The following is a 23,797-nucleotide window of genomic DNA, read 5'->3' as shown; positions in this document are numbered from 1 at the left end:
ACACAGAGAACAACGCGGAACAAAGAAATCATAGGTCCATCCCTGTGGCATAATGTCTAGACAGTCAAATCCAACCGTGCCAGTACAGTATTAAGCTCTCCCTCCACATCCAATGACGGTATTTGAAATCTTCGTCTTGTCAGACCAGTGTGCAGTGAGAAAGACTGATGATGACTGGATAGATCATCATGTTCAAATCCGTAGGGATGATTGAATCCCCTGGAAAGCAAGAGACACCTATACGACGCCGGTCGGCCAAAGTTGCAGTAATCACGGCACCATTAGAAAGCCATAAAACAGTCTTGTTCAAAGTCGCTGACGGGTTGCATACTGTTGCCCAGCGTGCCGGTTCACAGTCAAGCTAGAAGACACACATCTCCTGCATCTAACAATAGCCCATGCGAAAGGAGGAAAGGAAAAGAAAGGTGGATTAGATCGAGGACTCGACACACAACAGTTACTTAGTATACGCCACTTGGAAAGCCTAGCAGTTGCAGGAACCGGCACCTTGGGTACCGGGTGCTTCTGGCCGCAGATCGACACCAGGACGGGGAGTTGTGCGCAAGTTTCGAGGACCTGCCTGGTCAAGAGGGAGCTTCTTCGCGATTGCTGTGAATAGTTCCTTAATATTCGAGGAGGTCTTTGCAGATGTCTCGAAGAACAGAAGACCAGCTTCACGTGCATAGGCTTCGGCGTCAGCCGTAGGAATGGCCCTCTTGTCCGGGCTCTCCGTCACGAGATCAAGCTTGTTTCCTGCAAGGGCGATGACAATATTCTCGTTTGCCTGACGCTGTAATTCCTTCACCCATGACTTGGCCTTGTCCAGTGACGACTGCTCAACGTTACGATTGATTAGTTACCATAGGAATGGAGGAGGTCGAGCCGGGAATCATACAGCCTGAGTGATATCGTACACAACGACCGCGCAGTTGGCGTTCCTGTAATACATGGGAGCCAGAGACTTGTATCTCTCCTGGCCGGCTGTATCCCATATCTCGAACTTGACTGTCGTACTTTCGTCCAGGGAGATGGTTTGTGTGAGGAAGGCGGCGCCAATGGTCGACTCGCGGTAATCATCGAATTGATCCTATGCAGTGTTAGCCCCAGTAAGTTATCCGGAAAATCGTTCCCTTGTAGAAAAATTTCCGGAAATAAGGACGACTTATCCCACCTTGACGAATCTCAGTACTAGCGAACTCTGTGGAGCAAGATAGTCAGCGACCGCTATTTAGAACCCCGAAAATTACAAAATCCCAACCTTTCCGACTGCGGACTCTCCTAGATAGGGCGAACGAAAACAACATGTCAGTACTTTTGACGCATACTATAGTGGGGCCAATAACAGGGGGAAAACCAACCCAGCAATACAAGCTTGAACTGAGCGAACCTGGCCCCGGGACGGGCGCCTGCTGCGGCTCTGGAGGCCATAGTCGATATGGTCAAAAGAACAACTTTAACGAGAATAAGTCAAGAGAGAATAGCGCCCACGATATAAGCACAAAAGGGGGGAGCTGGATGAGGTGGATAGATCGAGATGAAGGGAGGAAACAAGTATTGGAGGCGGACTCGGGATGCTGGGAGGTTTGATGGCGGCCTGTCGGTGGTAGATGACGAAGGGATTCAGCCACACCTGGCCCAAGCCGACTGGCCGCTCTGCGGGGCGGTGTGGCGGCCCTGGCCGATTCCGTCCGCGCCAGCCTTGCTTATCACCACCAGCACATGCTGGCACAACGAGGTGCTGTGAGGTACCTCCGTTTCTCTTGCTCCCGAGCCTCCCTGGAGATCATCCCGGGGTTCCCTGAAATTACGTCTCTGCCTGTTGTTCATTCGTGCCTCTCACCTTCCGTTCCCTCTCACTTTCCCCCCATTCCTCTTGCGCAATATGCGCTGAATTTTTCTAACACACTCTTTCACCCTTTCCTGATCTATACTTCTTTTTTAGTAACTCTCCCTTCTTCTGAGCTTCTTCATCCCACGTAGTGGGTCATCGCCCAACAATGGCTGCCTCCGTTCTTCCATTTCGCGACATCAATTTGCACGCTGCCTCCTCTCATTATGCCTTCACTTCACCCTCATCCCCTAATGCCCCGACGCTTGTTGTCGAGCGTCCGACCGGCGACTTGCGGCTCAGTAACGGCACCCTCTCCGGAGCCAAGCGCATCTCTAGTATTGCAGGCATTCTGGGTATTATCAAACTGAAGCTCGGTGAGTCCATGTCAATATACTCTCCTGTCCGTCTGTAGTACACACCATACTAATTTGAATAGATAAATACATTATAGTCATCACCAAGGCCCTGCCCGTGGGGCGCCTACGCGGCCACATGGTCTATAAGGTTGCGGCGACCGAGTTCTTGCCTCTGCGTGAGCGCTCCCTGCACGACTATGATGAAGACACCTATTTGGCACTGTTGAAGGAGCTGCTTCGTACGGGACCTATGTACTTTTCCTACGCTCTGGATATCACCAATAGCTTCCAACGTCAGTCGCAAACCGACCCCAACCTTCCTATGTGGAAACGAGCCGATGATCGATTTTTCTGGAACCGTTTCATTCAGTCAGACTTGATTGACTTCAGTCTGGGAGAACATGATGTTACCGGGGTGCGCTACGGACCACAACCTGGAGTTGACCCGTATATTCTGCCTGTTATGTTCGGAATGCTTCGCATCACGCCCGCAAAAGTCAAGTCCACTTCTTTTACATTTGCTCTTATAACCAGGAGATCTAGGTACCGCGGTGGGACAAGGTATTTCTCCCGCGGTATCGATGATCAAGGCCACGTGTCCAACTACAATGAGACTGAGCAGATTGTTATACTCAATGATGCGACGGGAGGTCTTTCTGGATTCTCTGGAGGCCAGTCCCTAGCAAAGGACAAATTGGGTGGCTCAGCGCAGGACCTTCAGGTCATGGCGTTCGTACAGACCAGAGGAAGTGTGCCCGTATACTGGGCCGAAGTCAACAACCTGAAGTACACACCGAAGCTGCAGGTCCGTGGGGTTGAAACTGCCGTCGATGCTGCTCGTAAGCATTTCGCTGAGCAGATCCGTGTCTATGGCGAGAACTACCTGGTCAACCTTGTGAACCAGAAAGGCAGGGAAGAGCGTGTGAAGACTGCCTACGAACAGCTCGTTCGCATCCTCGTGTCGTCCTCTACCGATAGCACCGAAGCGGATGAGATATCGTCGGAGAAGGTGCACGCGGTGGAGCCCGGGCTCAGGCAGAAAGAGTTGGACCGACTCCACTACGTATATTTCGACTTTCACAATGAGACAAAGGGTCTCAAGTGGCATCGTGCGGAGTTGCTGCTGGAACGGCTAATGGACGGTCTAACACGAGGCGGTTATTTCCGTGGAGTAGAAAATCCGGGTGCTCCTGGTGGTCAATTGGATACACGCTCCGCGCAGTCTAGCGTCGTCCGGACGAACTGCATGGACTGTCTGGATCGTACAAATGTCGTTCAGAGTATGCTGGGACGTTGGGCTATAACACGTCAGCTCGTTGACGCAGGAGTTTTACAGCCTGGAGAAGCAGCGAATGATGACCGCGACTTTGAAAACCTGTTCCGTAACATCTGGGCAGACAATGCTGATGTTGTGTCTAAGGCCTACTCCGGTACTGGAGCGTTGAAGACCGATTTCACCCGGACTGGCGAGCGCACTCGCGCTGGTATGCTGCAAGACTTGAACAACTCCATCACACGATATGTACGGAACAACTTCATGGACGGGCCTCGACAAGATGGGTTCGATGTCTTCCTGGGCACCTATCTTCCCCCGAACTCTACCCTTGGGAACATTCAGCTCTTCCTGGATCGTCGACCACTCATCATCCAGTCTGTTCCGTATATCTTTGCTGCTGGAGTCTTCTTGATCACGGTAGCCGCCTTCACGAGACGCTTGCCCGACTCTACCGTGTGGCCTCTGCGCTTATTTGTTCTTTTCTGGTTCATCGTCAGCGCCTGGTGTGCACGTTTTATCCTTGCTCACGGAATGCTCTATGTAAGTCTTGTTGTCCTCCTTGTTATGCCAACATACTGACCCCACGAAACAGGTAAACTGGCCGAAATTGAACACACCTACAGCTGGCTCTGAGGGGTATCAAGATGCGCTCATGAAGGCTCGGTCTGATCCTATAGTCGGCCAACTACTCCCTGCGAGGAGGCACCAGAGAGGGTACAGCAATGCCCGGCTGGTGTTTCTCGAGGAGGGCAAAACGAGGATCGAGTAATCTGTGCCACCGTACTTTTCATCCACCTCTTCAACAAAACTAAGCATGTTACATGACCACTACGTGTTTCTGTACATTTAGTGTTGCTTGCTTGTTCACTTGAGTTTAGATCTGTTCACGTTGCTTCATTCCCTCCTTTATTATTTCATATTCTGTTTCCAAGTTCTGGTCCCCGGCCTCTATTTCTTATTATTACTTTTTATAGAAGTCCGTCAACCCTAATGTGATATTCTCGCTGATGGTCGCGCCATTGGCTGTTCAAGTCTTACTTTTTGCCCACATGAATTAGAAAGCAAGTAATCTAAATAGAGTTGACTCTTCTCTAAGTATCACCTCTGGGTTACATCGTGGTCTGATGGCTGCTTCCGGCTTACACATCACATGATGGAGGGGTGGTTTCTTGCTCCCAGTAGTCAGCGATAACCGGCTCATGCGTACAGTTGTGCTGATGAAAATGGATGACAATTGACAATGACTTAACTATCGCAAATAATAGCGGGACGGCCCACAAAGAACCATAGTGGTCAAGTTGATTTGCCGGATAACTGGGTCGTTTAAAGGTAATCGGGCTTAGCGTCATTACTGCCGGCAGCTCAGCTGAACCTCCATAAGCCAATTTAATCGGAGCAGCAGGTCTCTCTCTCTTTATTGGTACCGGTGTGGTAATCGACCTGCAACCCCTCAGTCTCGAACAAGGCACGTGAGCGGGTTCTTACTCGACCCTCATGAGGGGCATTCGACCATTTTCTCCTTTCTATAGGTCTTGTCAGTTGCGTCGACACTTCTCTTGTGCCACAGTCATGTCCCGCAATTATGAGGTACGCGCACTTCCGATCGGAGGCCGATGACTCAATGACTGGATTACCATTCTAACAGAACGCAGGCTGCGATTGCGGCCCTCAACTCGCTGCAAACCAATTTTGCGGTGGTTGAGGAATTGAGGAAGTCGGTGTCTAGGAAAGACATGAACCTACGCTCCCTTCCGGAGACCGTAGAGTGGCTTCGACGCATTGGTTACCAGGTTAGTACCACCTTCCACAGCAGATCCCTAAGCCGGGAAGCCTTGTCTGTAAATACTAAGACTGGACCTTTTCCTATAGCCTTCTGACCTGAACCAAATAAATCCTATTCACGTTGCCGGTACGAAGGGCAAAGGATCGACGTCGTCCTTCATCTCCTCTATCCTGTCCCAGTATACTCCTTCTGGATCCGCGGATGCCCCCTCGCGCAAGCTCAACAAGGTCGGACTTTACACCTCACCCCACCTGCGATTCGCCCGCGAACGTATCAAGATCGATAATACTCCACTCTCCGAAGAGAAATTCGCCAAATATTTCTTTGAGGTATGGGACAGACTCGAAGAGGCCGCGCAAAAGGCGGGCGAGGACCCAACAAGCCTACGAACCAAGCCGCAATACTTCCGGTACCTGACTTTGATGGCTTTCCACACCTACATTAGCGAGGGGGTAGACGCTGCGGTCATCGAGTGTGGTATTGGTGGAGAGTACGACTGCACAAATGTGATCGAAAAGCCAGCTGCGACTGCGATCACTAGTTTGGGCATCGACCACACTGCCATGCTCGGTAATACCATTGAAGAGATCGCTTGGCACAAAGGCGGTATCATCAAGCCTGGTACTCAAGCGTTCAGTGCGCCGCAGCCTCCAACCGCAGAGAAGGTACTATACGAGCGCGCAGCGGAGAAAGGCACTCAGCTCGAGATAGTGAGAGGCCACCCCGAGCTTACCACTACGGGAGATGTAAAACTTGGTTTGGCTGGTGATTTCCAGTATACGAATGCCGCCGTCGCCGTCGCTGCAGCTGCTGAGTTTCTCAGAAAGGTCGGGGTCGAGGATGTCCCGTCGGACATCCTTTCCAAGCCCTTGCCGCCAGCATTCCGCCAAGGGTTGGAGTCTGCCCGACTGGGAGGTCGCTGCGAGACGCGACATGAGAAAGAAGTCACCTGGTACCTTGATGGAGGCCATACTTTGGAAAGTATTAGGCTCGCTGGTCAGTGGTTCGCTTCCCAGGTACAAGCCAGCTCTTCGTCTACTGCAGCCGCGAACAAGAAGCTGCGCGTTTTGATCTTCAACCAGCAGACTCGCGATAGCAATGCTCTTGCCGAGGCTTTACATGAGACCTTATCTGCAGCCTTGGGCGCGGAACAGCCGTTCACTCATGCTCTCTTTTGCACGAATGTCACCTACAAGGATGCAGGCTACCGTCCTGATCTGGTTAGTATGAACACAAATGCGGATGATGTGCAGAGACTACAAGTCCAGAAAAGCCTTGCTGAAAAGTGGCATTCAATTGATCCCCGCACCGAGGTCAAGGTGTATGGAACTATTGAAGAGGCTGTAGACTTCGCCAGGGAACTTGCGACAAGAGAGAGGGGACTTGTAGGTCAAGATGAGGCTCCTGTCATGACTTTTGTCACAGGTAGCTTGCTCCTTGTCGGAGGCTTCCTGGATGTAATCGAGACGAAGCCCGCCCAGTACAACTGAATGTACTTGCCCAATCCTTTTCTGTTTGTCTTTCATTTTTCTGCCTCACCATGAGGTTTCAACAACAATTCTGGTGATACCCGCTAGCCAAAGGCTGGTGCCTTATTTGCATGATTAATGGTCATTAATGGTCCGATGATGTCGAGATAGCATTAGAAGGGGCGTCTGATATCTTTCAACAAAGCTCTTATTGTGTTGTGTATATACTGAATGAAACAAAATCAGCGCGACGGTGTTGTGGATCCCAAAGAAAGCTTCACTGTAGTAGTGTTTATCACTAGTAGTGTGTATGAAAGTGGCTGCCATTACCGCGGCAGTGAGAGTAAGCTCCCCTCCCCGCGCAGGAACGGCGGCAACGTGGGGCTGCTTAGAAAACCTTCCCGTGTCCACTTTGGTCCGAACCCCTCGAACTTCGATTCATTATTCCCGCTGCTACAAGCTGTGATGTCGGACCCCAAGGATAACAAGGGCAAGGCCCCCGAGGCGCCCAAAGCTGAAGTGAGTGGGCTTTACAATTCGCGAACCCGAATTTCTCATGCCCCTCAATGTTTGGAGATCGTCTAACAAGCAGCTACTCTAGGATGCGCCAGGTAACAAGCTGTCCACCAAAGCAGTGGAGGCTCTGCTGGAGAGCAACGCTGCCCTGAAGAATGAGCTGGCCGGTATGGACAAGGACAAGGCTGCCGAAGCTCTACGGAAGATGGATATTGCTGAGCTGTTGACGGGCCTTGCTGTGGGTGGAAAGAACCAGAAGGACATGGCTTCGTACAAGTTCTGGCAGACACAGCCAGTGCCTCGATTCGATGAGGCGGCCAACGATGCTGGCGGACCTATCAAGATCATCGACCCTGAGAAGGTGTCCAAGACTCCCGATACGCTGATCGAAGGATTTGAGTGGGCAACGCTGGACCTTACCAACGACGACGAACTCCAAGAGCTGTGGGATCTGTTGACTTACCATTACGTCGAGGATGACAATGCTATGTTCCGGTTCAGATATTCCAAGTCATTTTTGCACTGGTTGGTCTATCTGATGATTATTTTCTCGACACATGGTACTAACTATAATGGGCTCCAGGGCTTTGATGTCTCCGGGCTGGAAGAAGGAATGGCACGTCGGTGTCCGCGCCAGCAAGTCTAAGAAATTGGTCGCTTCGATCTGCGGTGTTCCCACGGAAGTTCGCGTTCGTGATCAGAAGATCAAGGTGACGGAGATCAACTTCCTGTGCATTCACAAGAAGTTGCGCTCCAAGCGTCTGACTCCCGTCCTTATCAAGGAGATCACCCGTCGCTGCTATCTTAGCGGTATCTACCAAGCCGTTTACACTGCGGGTGTTGTTCTGCCGACGCCTGTTAGCTCTTGCCGGTACTACCACCGCCCATTGGACTGGCTGAAGCTCTACGAAATCGGCTTCTCCCACCTCCCCCGTGGCTCCACCAAAGCACGCCAGATCACCAGGAACCACCTCCCCAGCACCACAGCAACCCCTGGCTTGCGCGTTATGGAGGCCAAGGATGTGGACGCTGTTCAGGATTTGCTGGAGCGGTATTCCAAGCGGTTTGCCTTGAACCAGGCCTTCACCCGCGAGGAAGTCGAGCATTGGTTGTTGCACAAGGAAGAGGCTGGAAAGGAGCAGGTTGTATGGTCTTACGTGGTCGAAGATGCCGAAACCCACAAGATCACCGACTTTGTCTCTTTCTACAATCTTGAGTCGACTGTGATTCAGCACCCCAAGCACGATAACGTCCGCGCCGCTTACCTGTACTACTATGGCACGGAAACTGCCTTTACCCAGGATCAGAAGGCTCTTAAGGAGAGACTGCTCATGCTGATGAATGATGCTCTGGTTCTCGCGAAGAAGGTATTGTCTTCTCAATTCCCCTTCATGTGGGATTTGTTCTTCGGACCAAACTAATCAATGCTTAGGCTAAATTCGATGTATTCAACGCACTGACCCTGCACGACAACCCTCTGTTCCTGGAGCAGCTCAAGTTCGGTGCAGGTGACGGCCAGCTTCACTACTATCTGTACAATTATCGGACGGCTCCGGTCCCTGGAGGTGTCAACGATAAGAACCTTCCCGATGAGAAGAAGATGGGCGGTGTTGGTATCGTTATGCTGTAGGGTCTGGCACTCTGTTGCATTCTTGACACATATGAAACGTTCTTCCGCAAACTCTGTTGCAATTAGTGGCGGCATTTGAGAAGAAACTGTGGATACTTCTATCATGAATATAAATGATGTTAAAAGCTCTGTATATCCCTAGCGATACTAGCAGCCGATGGGTGCCTGGATCTGCACCGAAAGTAGACTAGCCGTCCGACCCACTTGTGTCATGCCTCAGGTGCCAAGGCTGCCGCATGCGGGACTCGCCATCCCGTCATTAACCAAGCATCCCCCCGACTTTGTTCCTCTCCTGACCATCAACAAGTCGTGTACCTTATTTCTTGCCTTCGCGGGTGTTGATGGATTACTTCAGTCCTTCTTGCCATTCCGGCTCATCTGGTTTCCTTGAGTGCCGGGGTCCTTTCCAGTAGTTGATGCACATTGATCGTCAGTCGTATACCTGAAGTGGGTTTACGTCGTCATCACTACGCGGCATCCAGGCTTAAGAATGATTGTACTGATAAACCTAGATGAACGTGTCCTCTACTCCCCACGACTACTCCGCTGATTGGTAGCTTTAACTTGGATTGCACTTGGCACCATCTTGCTCAGGCGTTACCGATTATCTTACTTGTCAGCTCTTAGACCACTTCAAGACAAGATGGGAGTGGGCCAGTCGAGCGAGTATGGGGGGCAGGCGTCCTCGCCAGGTTAGTAGTTCGCTACCATCTTTCGTCATGGAGTCATGATATCGCACCGCACGATAAAAATGGCTCTTCAGAGAAGAGCAATCCTGTCTCTGACAAGACCTTAGAGGAGCTGAGCTACGTGCTTGCTGAACGGTTTGCAACTAAATGCTTCACTCCCTTGGAGTTGACCCATCTCAAAGACAACTTCTTTTCACGTGCCATTGACCAAGGCGGCTTGAAGTACTGGAATGAGAAGACTCTCTCGGATTTTCTAGGGATCCCAGATAGCAGTGAATCCCAATGTCCTCTGGATGCGGGCCCTGTGATCTTCCGCATGGTCTCGTACCTTGGGGCATTTCCTTTCCAAAACACTCTTGCTCCAAGTGTGCTAACATTTGAGGCTATGGTGAAAGTCGTTGTTTTGCTGACTGAACGATACGGAAAAGTCCTAAGACGTGCGCGCAGGGATAGGATACGGCTGCTTTTCGGAAGTCTTGCTGATGTTGGAAGAAAGAGCGTTGACCAGCAGAATAATGACGATGAAGTCCGCGAGGATGCTGATGCACCTGCGCCAAGCTCCCATGTCCCAGGGTTTGCCATCGATGAGCCGGCCAACGATGATTATGAGGACGAGGAGGACGATGACCTAGCACTAGCTGCTCTGGAATCCTTGGATGCTATCGAGGTCTTCAAGCACGACTCGCGCATGGACAGGGCTGTCTACGAAGCTCGGATATCTGCTGATACGCTCCGTCGCCTCTTGATGCTCCTAATAGTTATTTCGCCCTTAAAGCCTCTTGAGCCTGTAAAAACATACACTTCCGATCTAAACGAAGAGCGCATGGAAGCAGTTCGATCGGAGGCCGATAGCATCATGGCAGCATTCAACCATGAATCTTCTGGCGGTATAAGCTATAAGGAGTTTTCCCGGACCGTGACATCTTCATTTCCGTATCTTTTCGATCCTCTGACACCGCTGTTCGAGCATCTCCTTTTCAGCAGAAATCTGAACCTATCCCAAAAACGCAACAGGGCCGATTCTGCGGCCGATTCTGCGGCATCAGAGCCTGCCGAAGAAGCTCCAGATGACGATCTACCTTCACCCACAACGATTACGCTCCCGGGTAGCTTTGAATCCGTGATTCTTAACCCGAGCGTCATCTCACATCTGTCGTTCTTCCTCCCCTCATCCTCGGAAAGCCTAAACTTCCTGCGCGGCAATGTGCGCCTGCACCCAGTCTTCTCAACCGTGGCGCATGGCTCCTCTTTAACCTCATTTTCGCACCACGTGCTCACCTGGTCCTCAGGCACTCTCCTCGTGCTCGAGGGAACCAACCCAAGCGGCAAAATGGTGACCATTGGCGCCTACCTGCCACAGCCATGGAAATCGCCAACCTCCACCCAGACCAGCTCCAAGTTCTCCAACTCCGTCCTCCCATGTCTCTTCCAGCTCTCGCCAAAACACATGCTCCTGCAAGGGAATCCCTCCTCATCCATCCAACAACAATCAAATACCCCAGCCGCCTACTTCTCCACCAGCTCAGGTATATCAATAGGTTGCCAGATTCCCCCTTCATCGCGCAGCAATAAAAAGCCCCCCACTCCGCACGGGGCAGGCAGCTTAACCATCGACGTCAGCCTCGAGACTGCACAATTCTACGTCTCTCCCGTCGTCCGCAACGGCGTCTTCCTGCCCCCACCCCCAGGCTCTACCCCAGATACCACCGTCAAAACTACCATCGAAATCTACAACCTAGAAGTCTGGGGTCTGGTGCCCGACCCCACAACCACGTCCGCAGAGGGCGAAAAAAGCGCCGTTGAGTTACAGCAGGCGAAATGGGACTTTGAAGCTCGGGAAGCTGAACGGCGGCGCAACGTGAATCTAAAGACTGGCGGCAGTGCCGCGGAAGAAAGCGCCAGATGGTTACTGGAAACCGCAGGGTTAATCGGAGACGGTGCAGGACGACGTGCAGGAGGGAGTGTCTAACCATAAACCTTGAAAAAACAAACCCTGGACCTGATAAGATAGTAATAACAGTACTAGTTCGCAATTGAGTTGATCATCCTTCATCACCCTTCTTACCAATCAATCAAAGATTCATCCATCCATCCATCCATCATCAAACAAAACTAGCAACCCAGACATCCATACTCCTCACCCCCTCCCTACCTCTAACATTCACCTCACACGCATCCCTCGCCGCCAACACCACCGCCCTCTCCCTCTCATCCCGCACAACCCTCCTCACCTCCGCCTCAAACCGCCCATCAAGAACAGCCGCAACCTCCCACTTCCCATCCAACAACCCCTCCCCAGTCTGTACATACTCCTCCCTCTCGACCTTCCACCCCGCCTCCACCGCCAACTCCGTAATCCTCTTCGGCCCCAACACCGTCCGCACATTCGAGTCACTACTATCCCCAGGTTTCCGACACTCCAGCGCCGCCTGCGCCAGCGCAGCGAGCACATGCGGCTGCGCGGACGGGTGCGTGGCTACTAGCCCCCATTCAGCCAGCAAGAGCCGTTTACTGTGTTGCCTGACGGCGCGGAAAGTAGACAAGACAACTGCGGGAGAGGAGAAGTACCAGAGACTATGGGCGAGGATTGCAGCGTCGAATGTCGGGGGTAGGGTGGAGAGGTAATCTAGTGGGGATTGTTGGATCCAGGTTATTCGGTTTCCTAGTGGGGATTGGGTGATGTGGGATTGGGCTTGGGAGAGGGTGTAGGGAGATCCTAATGGGAGATAGATAGCTGTATGTTAGTTTGCCGTAGACAGGTATGGTAGGGTATGATGGAGGAGTGGGGAGAGGTTGATGGGCCCAACCGTAATCAAGATCCGCTGGGTCAACTGCTACTACGCTGCCTTGCTCGCCTACGGCGGAGGCGAGGACGGTCGTGCAGTCGCCTTGGCCGCATCCTAACTCGAGGAGTTTGGAGCCTGCGGGGATGGTGGTCCAGTGCTGGAGGAGGTTTAGTCGGTGGAGGGTTTGCGAGTGTTGGATGTGGAAGTTGTTGGGGTCGTGGAGGGAGAGGCGCGCGATGGAAGCGGCGGTGGTGGAGAGGTCGGTGGACATTTTGATTTTTTGTTGCTGTTTTGCTGGATTGGTGTGGGATGATGGGGTTTGGGACTATTATAGTTCTTATTGTGGCTAATGGGAGCGGCGGATGGTGGCATCTTATCTGAGGGTTAGTTAGTATGGATGTAAGCTGACGCACAAACATCCCTGCAGTTAACTAGTTTGTTTTAGATTGGTTGAGTCATAAGGGATCGGCCTATTTCTTAGAGAGTAGATGTTTCCTTATCGTTTAGATTAGTCTTGTCTGGAAGTGAGTCAACGTATAGGTCTAATTGCATAGCGCAGTAGGAGTCATAGATGGGGTAAGCACGGCATTTTGGTAGATGGGTGGGAAAGATAGCAGCGCTAAGGGAAGGAATTTATGACGATAATCAAACATACACGGAATGCATTACTCATACATAGTCTAGGTGCTCAAACCTATATACTGTGAAACCAGTCTATCAATTATCACGCCCCCATAGGTGGAAGTCCCGTAGGCGGACCATAGAAATCCTTGAGTTCCTCTTCCTCTTCCTCCTCTACAGCTCCCTCGATATTCTCCACATCCGATTCCTCGTCCACCGTCTTACTCCGAGACTGCAACCTCCCACGCGCAGCAGGCACCGGAGTTCCGGTTTTCTTGCCGCTATCTTCTGTCTCAGGGGCCGGCTTGTTATCGTCGGGCTCTTCTCGGGGCAGACGGTATGCCAGGAATCCCTCGGGAGCGCGTTCCGCTCGGTCCATGATCTCGTTCATGTATTTGCGGACTTCGTCCGGAGGCTTCACGACACGGCCTAGAGGCTCGAGGACTTTGGGATTGTTGGTGAAGATGCGGAATGTCACGGGTTGGTAGTATTCCTTCAGATTGGAGTCTTTGTCCTTCTCTTTCTCCTTGTTCTCCTTTTCCTGGTCCTTGTCCTTGCTATCGACCTTTTTGTCTTTAGAGTCATCCTTGTCTGTGGAGAGTTTATTAGGAGTTTCGGATACTTCAGCCTTCTGGTCAGCTTGGGTGCTGCTGGCTGGTGCCTTATCACCATCAGGTTTAGGTTCGGTGCCGGAAGATTCAGGTTTATCGTTGGATTTCTCCTGCGGCTTGTCCTTTTCTTTATCCTCTGCTTTCCCTTTATCCTTGTCCGCTTCGCCCGCTTTCTCCTTGTTCTTGTCTGCTTTCTTCGACTTGGACTTGGATGCCTTGCCTTTGGCCCGGGGGTTGGCCGTCTCAGTAGCTGACTCTAAGGGAAACGTCGCGTTTGGATCAACCTTCCTCACGAGCAGGAACGAGGCAAGAACAGTATTTCCTCCAGGGAGCCATTCCAGAATTGTGTACTCGGGAAATAGATATCGATCACCAGAGCCTGCATGTCCGGATGTGCTGCTTCCATAGGGGGTCAGCGGTGACGTAAATTCAAAGACCACCGACTTATAGTTCTGTCTCGGAGGGGGCGGTGGCGGAGCTGGGCGATAATATGGCGCTGGCGACCCATACTGCGGAGGCCGAGATTGTATGGCAGGTGGATGGCTCTGATACGGAGGCTGTTGGTAGGGTGGGTGTGGAGGTCCTGGCCGCGGCGTTGATTGCTGCTGGGGAGGCGGCATGGGTCGTACAGCAGGGCTTGCCTGCTTTTGCGGATCCGGGGTAGGAGTTGGAGCTGGCGCCACACTAGGACTCGAAACGGGCTGAGACGGGGGCTGACCTGGCGCCGCCACGCCAGGTTCTTGCTTTATTACAACCTGAGGGGCTGGCTTAGGTGCCTGTGGAGTAGGCGTTTGTGGCGGTTGTGGGATGTTCGAGTTCGGAGGAGGGTGGGCAGGGGCGGCAGACGGTGATGGTTTGGGGACTTGCACCTCGACACGCGGCGTGGGCTGTGGTTGCGACTGCCCTTGGGGGGTTTGCTGAGGGATTTGCTGGGGTTTCTGCTGGGGGGTTTGCTGAACTGGCTGCGTGGGATGCTTTTGTGCAGAGGGAGGTTGTTGCGGAGGTTGCGAAGGTTGCGGCGTTTGCTGGGGCTGGGGGTGTTGTATAGGAGTTTGTGACGGACGCGGGGGAGGATGAGAAGGAGTGGAAGGCTGAACCTGGCGCTGCTGCTGCTGTAGCCGTTGTTGCTGCTGTTCCCTTGCGCGAATGATGGCATTCAGTTCGTCAATATGAGCCTGGAAAGCGCGGAGTTGCTCTTGAGATGCTTTGCTCGAGGCCACGACGCGCATCAACGCTTTGAGCTCAGGATCGGACGCGGCTCGTGTTGCAAGCATCTGAATGACGGGATCTGGGCTAGGCTTCGGCGGTTGGGCAGTCTGAGGGTGCTGGGACGGCGATGGTCTTTGCGCAGATTGAGGGCCAGGGGGACGGTGGGGTGGCTGACTTGGAGTCCGAGCAGGATGTGCAGGGGGTGGGTGGTTTCCGGGAGTGTAGCCAGGTTGAGGTGTTCCAGGAGTCGCCGGAGAACCTTGGGGTGGATGTTGCCGTGCATGTTGGGGCGGAGCAGGGGAGTGAGGATAGGGGTGGTATTGTTGAAAGTTGTTTGGATGTCCATAATGAACCATCGGGCGCTGAGGGGTGGTGTATTGGATCGGCGGCGGCGCGTTGGGATCTTTGACAGTGTACAGCATCGCGTCGAACAGATGAGGTCCGACAACAATGTTGCAAGCTCCAACCTTTGACATGGTCTCCTTAGGCGGATTCTTCCCTTCAATCTGCTCCCTCTTGGTCTTCTTGGGCTTGGTCCAGTATCTCTCCAAAATGCCGTCGCTTAGCCATTTCTTCTTCGATCGTTCCAGGGAAGCTAACAGAATCGCACTGTTACTGGTCAGCGACCGAAAGCTTTGAAATACACAATATGCGCTTCTGCGCGTGTAGTTAGGAGGGCACACATACCTTTCTGCATACGACTGGTACTCTTTATCCGTAAGAGTAGTTGGTTGCGGCGCGGCCGTAGTCGGAAGAGGCTCTCCATCCTTTATCTTGGTAGGCAAAGGGGGTTCGGTAGGTTCCGGTGGTGGCGGAGGAGGGGGAGAAGGGGCGACGACCGGTGTAGACCCCTTCTTCTTCGACTGTTGAGGTTGAGGGGATGGTCGAGACGGAGCTTCGGAGGCTCGTCGCTTTGCCGCGGGTTCGCGACGTTCGCGGGCGGGGAGTTTGCGTTTTTCGGCCATGCTGAGATGTAGAGAATTATTGACGAGCAGTTACACGCCAATCGGAAAGCCAGCTGATTGAAGCAGCGGACATCTCGCAGCCTCCGGGATTAAATGGTATGATGGGAAGGGATGAGAGTTGCGGAGGAGGAGAAAAAAGGCGGCGGAGAAAGTGAAGTTGGAGGCAGAAGCTGGATCGGGCAGTTCCACCGCCGAGCCTCAGCATCCCCGGTTTAATCATCCGCATCCTCTGCTTATTCACCGTTCCTGCGTCTAGCCAGGTCGCATTGGTGGCATTCAGGTGTGAATATTCTAAAATATATTTGCTGTCTTGATTAGATCCTGTTGAGAGGTCGCACCTTCAGGTTGCTTATCACAATTAGTGTACGGAGCACACGGCGGGTTCAAAGTAAGGGCTCCCGAGACATCTCGACTCGCAGTTCGCTTTATGTCTACCTTCAAATCGGCTAAACTGTGTACTGTTTAATGTAGGCCCATAGCCACCATGGTTGAGCTTCAACCCATCTTCAAAAAGGCCTACTGGGCCCTGGCAGCCGGTGGAATCTTCTATGCCATATTCGTCTGTGCCATGACGTATCCCGTAGTCCAAAGATTGTACGTTGTTTCGTTATATGCTCGAATCACTATTCGAGACGAGCACATTGGTTGACCTGCTGTCTACTTGTATCAGTGCCCTCTACGTCAACAAGATCAATCCCACTGCGTGGCAGGACGTCAACCTGGTGGAATCATTCGGCTTTCTCAGTATGTTAGACTGTTCCAGTCTACAGGTCACCGACCAGATCATACTCAAAGGACCAGCTCATTAACTACAACGAAAGAAACGCAGGTCCAGCCATTTAATCTCGTGACTCCCGATAACGAGACACTCTACGGATGGCATCTCCTGCCCCTGCAACTGTGTCACGAGCACGAAGAGGAGCTGAATGCAAACGAACCCGACGGACCAGCAGACGACTACACCAAAACCACTGCATTCAAGCTCCTTATGAATGACCCGAATGCCAGGGTAGTGGTCAGCTGTAAGTAAACACGATCGCACTCTAAATACAGCAGCTGATAATCTACACCAGTTCACGGCAACGCCGCCCACCTCGCATCCGCCCAGCGACCCGACATCTATCGACAAGTCCTGGGACTCTCTACACCCCAGAACCCCGTTCATGTCTTTGCCATTGACTACCGCGGGTTTGGCCTCTCAACCGGCACTCCCACAGAAGAGGGTCTAATCACAGACGGAGTATCCCTGCTCAACTATCTCACCTCCGGGCCACTGAACATCTCCCCGTCACGCATCGTTATCATGGGTCAGAGCCTAGGAACAGCCGTCAGCGCAGCCGTGGCAGAGCGCTTTGCGTTCGGTTCCCCAGACCCTACTGCTATCCAGCCAGCACTCAAGGACCCGGAACCCTTCGCCGGCGTTATCCTGCTAGCATCCTTCAGCAACGTGCCAAGTCTGATCGATTCCTACAGTCTGAAGGGAATCACACCTCCAATGCTCTCTTTGCTAGCCAACTACCCTCGGGCACACAACTGGGCAAAGAGCCACATCGTCGATCGCTGGGACACCGCCGCTAGGGTCGCGCGTCTGTCAGGAGTAAACACCAACATTACAGAAGATGACCCTAACCCCACTTACGCTAACAAGGGTCTCGACCTCTTCATCATTCATGCAGCAAACGACGTCGAGATCCCCTGGCAGGAGGGCCGGCAGGTCTGGATCGCCGCTACGGGCGAGGACATCCCCGGTGGCCCTGGCAGGATAGTCCACGAACGGAAGGACTCTAACGGACCGAACGAAGTGCAAATCTGGGAGAACCAGTCGACGAAAGACAACGCAGTTGTTAAGCGCGTCAGATGGGAGCGTGTTAGCCATGGCGGTACGTCGATAAAGAACCAAACCCAACACATAATACGTGGCATAAAAACTAACAATGAAGGACAAGGCCACAACCGCGTCGCAACCTTCTCCGTCGCCGCTCTTTCAGTGATGAGGGCCTTTGAGAAGTGAATCTCATGCCACCATATCTCGCCGTCAACCCCACATAGACTATTATTAGATATTACAGGCTAAATTCAGACTGGGGCTTGCACATGGCAGTTGTAGCCTCGAATTCTGGTAGCTAATAGAAACCTGGAAATGAGCGAGATGTAAAAGGAATCGCGAAAATCCACTTATAAGGCAGGCCAATCATGAAAGAGCTTAGGGACGCGTTGACGCGACTGAAGAGTCTGTATTCACTGTCAGATGTTCTAGAGCTTGTGTTTGTGTTCTATTGAGGTACTGCGAGTCGTTTGCATGTGGGTGTGCGTCTCGGGTTTTGGATGGGTAGGTATATTGGTGCTTGGTTTGGGATATATACTCGTTGGATGAGTGACTGCGGTTCGTAGAAGGACATAGAGTAGTACAGCAAAGGCGAGCAAGGCACAGAAGATATGATCCAACACCATGAGATTATTTGAAGACTTGCATTAGAGGGGGAGTAGTTTATGGTAGTACTAATGGGTTACCCGATTAAAACTACGTTGAACTGTAGGTCCTTTTCACCACCCAGGAATTGCTTTATAGCCCAGTATATGCTTGAAATTTGAATATATGAGAGGAGATATAACGACCTTTAGGTCAAATATGTACAGTCTGAAACCGAAATGAGCTGTCTCGGGGATGGACGGCCGGGTACCCTACCAACCCGGCCCCATGGCACTGACTGATAATTTTCCGACGCCCACAGGGCCCGTCTAGATTGCTTTATAAATAATACATGGCGCCAAATTATCTAAACATAATGAGAACATCGTCTTCGTAGGGAATACACGCCGAGAAGGGAAGAGGTAGGAGGGAGGATAGAGCGCGGGTGGGGGATTGCAGGTTCAAGAACCCCGAAAGGAGACGTAATGGGTATACTTTTGAACTGCATTACTGGTGTAGGGTAGCTTCAGAAGGTGGGTCTACCTCCGCAAAGCTGTTCCAAGCATCAAGCCACAGGATTGCGACAGGCTTATTTCTTGTGTCTGTCGGCCTGGGCCTTCTGGTACTTGGCAATGAGGTCCTTCCTATAAGTGGATTCTTATTAGTATCGGCTTAATGATATGTGCGGGGATACGGTGACTTACTGGAGGTGGGGAGGTGCCCTCTCGTAGTGGCTGAACTCCATGGTGTATTCACCCTTACCCTGGGTAGCCGCACGCAGGTGGGAACTGATGCCGAACATGCCGTTCAGACTGCAGTCCGCATACACGGTGAACTCATCAACACCGACCTCAGAGTCGTTGATAGTAGCATTACGCTTGTTCAAGAGAGCGATAACGTCACCCTGGAACTCAGATGGGGCCGTCACGACAGTCTTCATGATGGGCTCGAGGACAGCAGGGTTACTCTCCTTGAAAGCCTTACGGAAAGCCTGCTGGGTGGCGTTCTTGAAGGCCATTTCAGACGAATCAGTCATGTGGGTAGCACCATCGTTGATGACCATCTTGGTACCAAGGACCTTGTGTCCAATCAGAGGACCCTTGTCACAAGAGAGGTGGAATCCCTTCTCACAAGCGAAGAGGAACTTCTCCGAGATACTTCCACCAACAATCTGTTCCTCGAACACGTTCTCGCCAAGGCTGCCCGTCGGCTCCATCCAACCAACGACACGGGCGTAGTCACCAGGACCACCAGATTGCTTCTTCAGCAGGTGGTCGAATTCGACACGCTCGCCAAGGGTCTCACGGTAGGCAACCTGAGGCGGGCCAGTCTCACAGTCGACGCGGTATTCACGGCGCATACGCTCGAGGTAAATTTCGAGGTGCAGTTCACCCATACCAGAGATAAGAGTTTGTTCACTCTCCGCATCGAAGGTGACACGGAAAGTCGGGTCCTCTCTCTGGAAACGTGCCATGGCCTTGGAGAAGTTGGCACCATCCTTGTTGTTCTTAGGCTTGATGGACAGGGAGATGACGGGTTCGGGAACGAACATGGAGGACATGGTGTAGCCCAGCTGTCCATCAGTGAAGGTGTCACCGGAGGCACACTCGACACCGAACACAGCACAAATCTCACCAGCTCCGACCTCAGTAACGTCCTCCATCTCGTTAGAGTGCATGCGAACAATACGAGGGATCTTGACCTTCTTATCGTTGCGTGCATTGTAGACGAAAGAGCCCTTGCGGAGAGTACCTTGGTACACACGGATATAGGTCAACTGACCGAAGTTGCTCTCTTCCAGCTTGAATGCAAGACCGACCATGGGCAGAGAGTTGTAGGGGACGAGCTTCACAGAAGCCTCGTTGCGCTTCTTGTCAAGAGCAAGGTTCTGCACTTCGGAGGGGTTGGGAAGGTAGTCGATGACACCATCCAGCATAGGCTGCACGGACTTGTTCGCCAGTGCAGATCCCATGAAGACAGGGGTGAACTTCAGGTTGATGGTTGCCCGACGGATGGCCTGTCTCATTTGGTCCTCGTTGGGCGTTTCTTCCATGAGGAAGATTTCGGCAATTTCGTCATCAACGTCGGCGAGGGTCTCGATAAGCATCTGCCTTCTTTCCTCCGCCACAGCCTTAACCTTCTCGGGGATCTCATCGGTCTCGAAAAGTTCCTCACCACTGGGTCCACGGTTGTAAATCGCCTTCATGCGAAGCAGATCGACAACACCCTCGAACTCATCCTCAGCACCAATGGGCACCTGAACAGCGGCAGCGGGGATCTTAAGCTTCTTGTTGATCTGGTCAACAGCCTTGAAGGGGTTGGCACCCATACGGTCCATCTTGTTGACGAAGGAAATTCTAGGAACGTTGTAACGTCTCATCTGGCGGTCAACGGTGATGGTTTGGGATTGGACACCGGAAACAGCACACAAAATCATGACAGCACCATCCAAAACGCGCAGCGCTCTCTCGACTTCGATGGTGAAGTCAATGTGACCCGGAGTATCAATCAAGTTGAGGTGGTACTTCTGGTCCTTGCCCTCGGCGTCCTTCTTGACCCAGTCACAGAAAGTTGCGGCGGACTGGATGGTGATACCCTTCTCACGCTCCAGGTCCATGGAGTCCATCTTCGCACCAACGGCATCACGACCACGGACTTCGTGAATAGCCTTGATACGTCCAGTGTAGAAAAGGACACGCTCGGTACATGTGGTCTTACCACTGTCGATGTGTGCCTAGAATGACTATTAGATGCGAATATTCCAAGCAACTCTTATCCACAATGTCCTTACAGCAATACCAATGTTCCGAACACGGGACAGACGTGCTGCTTCGACGGGGTCAAGGTTTTCGATGATGGCCTCTTGCGACAGGGTGTCGGGATTGGCAGCGGCAGCCTCAAGCCTATGTTTATTTGAAAACAACGATCAGTAATTGGTCAAAGTAAAGTGCTTCTATTTGAACAAAGACAGCAAATAAGATAGACAGGACGTAGTAGATGCTTACACAGCAGCAGCAGTAGCAGAAGCGTTCCTCCTCTGCTGGAAGTGTTTGCTCAGGGTAGACTGATAAGCCGGAGCCAAAGTAGGTGAACGGAGAGCAGCCGTCGAAGCGCATCGCCGAGTCAAGAAGTTCTGGGACTGAAGACGGACTGAAGATCTGGTCAATCCAGAAACAGCGCGGCATGGCAGCCGCGCAAGAGTAGGAGTCCTCATGATGATCTCCGTGCACACCGAATCTCAATCAAACGTTGGCGCTCTTTGAGTCCCCAGGCGTCTCGATCTTTTCTGCGGCTCCGAAAAAAAGTTCGGGGAAGCCAGGCACGCAGTCACGTGAGCTATACTAGGATTGATTGGCCTCCGCTTTCCCGGGGGCCATTGCAGCCAATGATCTTTGGCTTGATTCTCATCAGGGTCAGATTCGAGGTGTCTAAAGGGATGTTGTATTGGAAGGTGCTGCAATTGTACATCATTCCCGATAAGCTATATCTATCCCCCCGGAAAGTGCACCGAAGGCGTGTCTCTTCCGGCTTCGGACCCATCAAAATTGGTGAAGCCGTGCTCTAGACCTTCAGGTACAGAGACGGCAGAATTGTGTAATTGAAATACTGTCCGTGCCGAAATATTTCGTATCAGTACATTGTAGCAGAACAGCTCACCGCCTTGTTCTCCGCCACCGTCCGTTAATCATCAATCATAGATGCAATCATTTACTATTTCCAGCAATCACTATAGAACCGTACCGCATTGATACTTCTTAGCTACCCAGTCGGTGCCCAGTGGACCATTTTATATAATTACCGTCCAAATGCGACCGTCTCTGAGACTTCTGGCTTCCGTATCTCGCAGCCAGCCCTCGAAGCTCAAGAAGCCAACCGTTAGCCTCGATCATGTGTGTAACCATCGCTAATTGAGTTGTTCATGCGCTGATATGATCGGAAGTTCATCCAAAGGCAACGAGTCATTTCTCTATGGCGTGAGATTGTGCGAGCGCTCAATAGTCAGTCCATATCTATAGTACTCATAGCAATCATGCACCATGCTGATAAAGTCGCAGAAATACCCAGCTCGTCCACCAAGGATGAACTGCACAGATATGCTCGTGGGGAGTTTGAGCGTAATAGAAACGTTACAGATTTGGTATGACTTCCTTACCTTTTCAGTACAGCACCAGACTGACGAGTACGGATAGCAACATATACGATATCTTATCTCGGTAAGTTCCCCAAGTGTTCTTTCATGGACAAGCAGCCTAACTATGCATAGACCGGAAAGTCAGAGTTCGATATGATGAGGCGGTATATTGACGAGCAGGTTGTCGGCTAATGGGGGAGAACTCGCCAGGATCAAGCACTAATTAAGATACAGGCTAAGGTCCAGAGAAATAAGATCAAGGGTTAAGAGATGGAGAGTGATATTCTGACAAAAATCGAATGCATATATGTACAATATCATAGATACCCAAACCAACATGAGAATCAAGTAAGAAACTCAACAACACTTCCTATTGCCAACCTTACTGCCTCGACAACAACTCCTTCACAGCACTTAGTACCCCAATCGACTTCTGTTCGGAGGGCTCAATAGCAGAGCGAGCAGCATCCTGCTCGGGGAATGACTTTTTAGCATTTGCGGCCTCGTTTGCCGCGGCTTCAATAGCCGCATGACGCTCCCGCCAGCCTCTGTCTTCCTTATCACGGATCTCCAACTCGCGCAGCCAAGCGTCCCGCTTTTCCTGGCTCTTGCGTGCCTCCACCATCTGCTCGAACTCCCTCCGTTGCTTCCGCTCGCTACCATAGTACATTCCACCGGCGACCACGGCGATAAGGGTGAAGAATTGGGCGTAGATACGAGCACGGAACATCTTATTCATCTCGACGGAGTCGCCGGCCTTCATCGACCGGTAGGCCCGGTACAGTGCGTAGGAAGTGGCAGCACATCCTAGGTTCAAGTAAGTTAGCTAAGCTTGGTTGAAGAAATGGTGTCTGAGCTTCAATGGTATGCCTACCTAGCGGAATCAGAGGCTCTTCCTTGAGACGTCTGCGGAACTTTTGGAGCGAAGTTTCCTCTTGGAACTGACTGCACAAACAAATATGTTAGAACTAGCTGAGCGACCAGTCTATGATCTGTATTTGAAAGGAGGAAAATACGTACGGATGTTCTTCAAAAGACGATGGGAGAGGCTCGCTCATCTTGCTATAATAATTACTGTGACCTGCTATCAAGTGTGGCGATCGGCGAAGGGGCTCGGAGAGGCTGGGGCCGCTGGAGCTAGAAGCTAATCAAATCTGCAGGTCATTAGCCAAGAGTTTGTAGGATTGAGGAGGCAGCCAAAGCTGCTCATGTATGCCGACCTTGATTGATCAGTAGCACCCTGTCCGGAGAGAATAGTAAATGCGTCGCGCGTGCACCCGGGCAACATGACGTCGGAAGGAACAAGCATACGGAGGAGATAATTTTCGTATTACTGGATACGGTATGTTACGCAGAGGCACTGTAATCACTTGTACCTTCCTTTACTCTTTATCAGGCCCGTACTTCGGACAGATAACCGGTTTGTGCTATGCCTCGAGTGTTCTACACTGTATACCAGGTGCTTTTTCCCTGTCAAGAATAGCCTCATAGAGCCGAAACTTAGAGTCGCAGA

The 23,797-nt window shown here is 51.9% G+C and overlaps 11 protein-coding genes across 11 annotated transcripts; 6 read left to right on the top strand and 5 right to left on the bottom strand.

Moving 5' to 3' along the window:
- Positions 1 to 484: 484 nt before the first annotated feature.
- Positions 485 to 1,428, bottom strand: BO83DRAFT_319188 (Rab family GTPase; the record flags this gene model as incomplete). The annotated part of the gene is made up of 5 exons (XM_025527768.1): positions 485 to 832; positions 896 to 1,087; positions 1,172 to 1,198; positions 1,259 to 1,278; positions 1,359 to 1,428. 5 exons carry the CDS (start codon positions 1,426 to 1,428, stop codon positions 485 to 487), a joined length of 657 nt encoding a protein of 218 aa, XP_025385373.1.
- A 322-nt stretch (positions 1,429 to 1,750) lies between these two features.
- Positions 1,751 to 4,398, top strand: BO83DRAFT_380882 (putative phosphoinositide phosphatase (Sac1)). The gene is made up of 3 exons (XM_025531858.1): positions 1,751 to 2,205; positions 2,268 to 4,003; positions 4,056 to 4,398. Exons 1-3 carry the CDS (start codon positions 1,998 to 2,000, stop codon positions 4,230 to 4,232), a joined length of 2,121 nt encoding a protein of 706 aa, XP_025385372.1. The 5' UTR covers positions 1,751 to 1,997; the 3' UTR covers positions 4,233 to 4,398.
- Positions 4,399 to 4,737: 339 nt separating this feature from the next.
- BO83DRAFT_343786 (tetrahydrofolate synthase) lies at positions 4,738 to 6,971 on the top strand. Its single transcript, XM_025528709.1, has 3 exons — positions 4,738 to 5,050; positions 5,116 to 5,253; positions 5,333 to 6,971. The coding sequence occupies exons 1-3, from the start codon at positions 4,958 to 4,960 to the stop codon at positions 6,734 to 6,736; spliced, it is 1,635 nt and encodes a 544-aa protein (XP_025385371.1). The 5' UTR covers positions 4,738 to 4,957; the 3' UTR covers positions 6,737 to 6,971.
- Positions 6,972 to 7,140: 169 nt separating this feature from the next.
- Positions 7,141 to 8,990, top strand: BO83DRAFT_343783 (glycylpeptide N-tetradecanoyltransferase swoF). The gene is made up of 4 exons (XM_025528708.1): positions 7,141 to 7,234; positions 7,317 to 7,756; positions 7,815 to 8,598; positions 8,664 to 8,990. Exons 1-4 carry the CDS (start codon positions 7,181 to 7,183, stop codon positions 8,859 to 8,861), a joined length of 1,476 nt encoding a protein of 491 aa, XP_025385370.1. The 5' UTR covers positions 7,141 to 7,180; the 3' UTR covers positions 8,862 to 8,990.
- A 388-nt stretch (positions 8,991 to 9,378) lies between these two features.
- On the top strand, positions 9,379 to 11,654 carry BO83DRAFT_105590 (TLDc domain-containing protein 2). The gene is made up of 2 exons (XM_025525890.1): positions 9,379 to 9,553; positions 9,658 to 11,654. The coding sequence occupies exons 1-2, from the start codon at positions 9,505 to 9,507 to the stop codon at positions 11,517 to 11,519; spliced, it is 1,911 nt and encodes a 636-aa protein (XP_025385369.1). The 5' UTR covers positions 9,379 to 9,504; the 3' UTR covers positions 11,520 to 11,654.
- BO83DRAFT_343777 (class I SAM-dependent methyltransferase) lies at positions 11,473 to 12,909 on the bottom strand. Its single transcript, XM_025528707.1, has 2 exons — positions 12,358 to 12,909; positions 11,473 to 12,266 (listed from the first exon to the last, which is right to left on the bottom strand). The coding sequence occupies exons 1-2, from the start codon at positions 12,605 to 12,607 to the stop codon at positions 11,653 to 11,655; spliced, it is 864 nt and encodes a 287-aa protein (XP_025385368.1). The 5' UTR covers positions 12,608 to 12,909; the 3' UTR covers positions 11,473 to 11,652.
- Positions 12,910 to 13,004: 95 nt separating this feature from the next.
- On the bottom strand, positions 13,005 to 15,837 carry BO83DRAFT_343775 (uncharacterized protein). The gene is made up of 2 exons (XM_025528706.1): positions 15,465 to 15,837; positions 13,005 to 15,386 (listed from the first exon to the last, which is right to left on the bottom strand). Exons 1-2 carry the CDS (start codon positions 15,740 to 15,742, stop codon positions 13,061 to 13,063), a joined length of 2,604 nt encoding a protein of 867 aa, XP_025385367.1. The 5' UTR covers positions 15,743 to 15,837; the 3' UTR covers positions 13,005 to 13,060.
- Positions 15,838 to 15,958: 121 nt separating this feature from the next.
- On the top strand, positions 15,959 to 17,753 carry BO83DRAFT_419485 (alpha/beta hydrolase; the record flags this gene model as incomplete). The annotated part of the gene is made up of 6 exons (XM_025534886.1): positions 15,959 to 16,130; positions 16,214 to 16,336; positions 16,413 to 16,486; positions 16,513 to 16,764; positions 16,816 to 17,622; positions 17,683 to 17,753. Exons 2-6 carry the CDS (start codon positions 16,227 to 16,229, stop codon positions 17,751 to 17,753), a joined length of 1,314 nt encoding a protein of 437 aa, XP_025385366.1. The 5' UTR covers positions 15,959 to 16,130; positions 16,214 to 16,226.
- A 572-nt stretch (positions 17,754 to 18,325) lies between these two features.
- On the bottom strand, positions 18,326 to 21,414 carry BO83DRAFT_439775 (elongation factor G). Its single transcript, XM_025536203.1, has 4 exons — positions 21,158 to 21,414; positions 20,944 to 21,055; positions 18,857 to 20,886; positions 18,326 to 18,796 (listed from the first exon to the last, which is right to left on the bottom strand). The coding sequence occupies exons 1-4, from the start codon at positions 21,364 to 21,366 to the stop codon at positions 18,742 to 18,744; spliced, it is 2,406 nt and encodes an 801-aa protein (XP_025385365.1). The 5' UTR covers positions 21,367 to 21,414; the 3' UTR covers positions 18,326 to 18,741.
- Positions 21,415 to 21,886: 472 nt separating this feature from the next.
- On the top strand, positions 21,887 to 22,605 carry BO83DRAFT_439774 (LYR motif-containing protein 2). Its single transcript, XM_025536202.1, has 5 exons — positions 21,887 to 22,042; positions 22,093 to 22,150; positions 22,208 to 22,290; positions 22,343 to 22,366; positions 22,417 to 22,605. The coding sequence occupies exons 1-5, from the start codon at positions 21,959 to 21,961 to the stop codon at positions 22,474 to 22,476; spliced, it is 309 nt and encodes a 102-aa protein (XP_025385364.1). The 5' UTR covers positions 21,887 to 21,958; the 3' UTR covers positions 22,477 to 22,605.
- On the bottom strand, positions 22,545 to 23,556 carry rcf1 (respiratory supercomplex assembly factor RCF1). Its single transcript, XM_025534885.1, has 4 exons — positions 23,505 to 23,556; positions 23,305 to 23,438; positions 23,159 to 23,229; positions 22,545 to 23,091 (listed from the first exon to the last, which is right to left on the bottom strand). Exons 2-4 carry the CDS (start codon positions 23,340 to 23,342, stop codon positions 22,667 to 22,669), a joined length of 534 nt encoding a protein of 177 aa, XP_025385363.1. The 5' UTR covers positions 23,343 to 23,438; positions 23,505 to 23,556; the 3' UTR covers positions 22,545 to 22,666.
- Positions 23,557 to 23,797: the final 241 nt, after the last annotated feature.

This window comes from Aspergillus eucalypticola, assembly GCF_003184535.1.
Source record: "Aspergillus eucalypticola CBS 122712 chromosome Unknown BO83scaffold_23, whole genome shotgun sequence".
Lineage (NCBI taxonomy): Eukaryota > Fungi > Ascomycota > Eurotiomycetes > Eurotiales > Aspergillaceae > Aspergillus > Aspergillus eucalypticola.
This window is presented reverse-complemented; position numbering and strand designations above follow the sequence as displayed.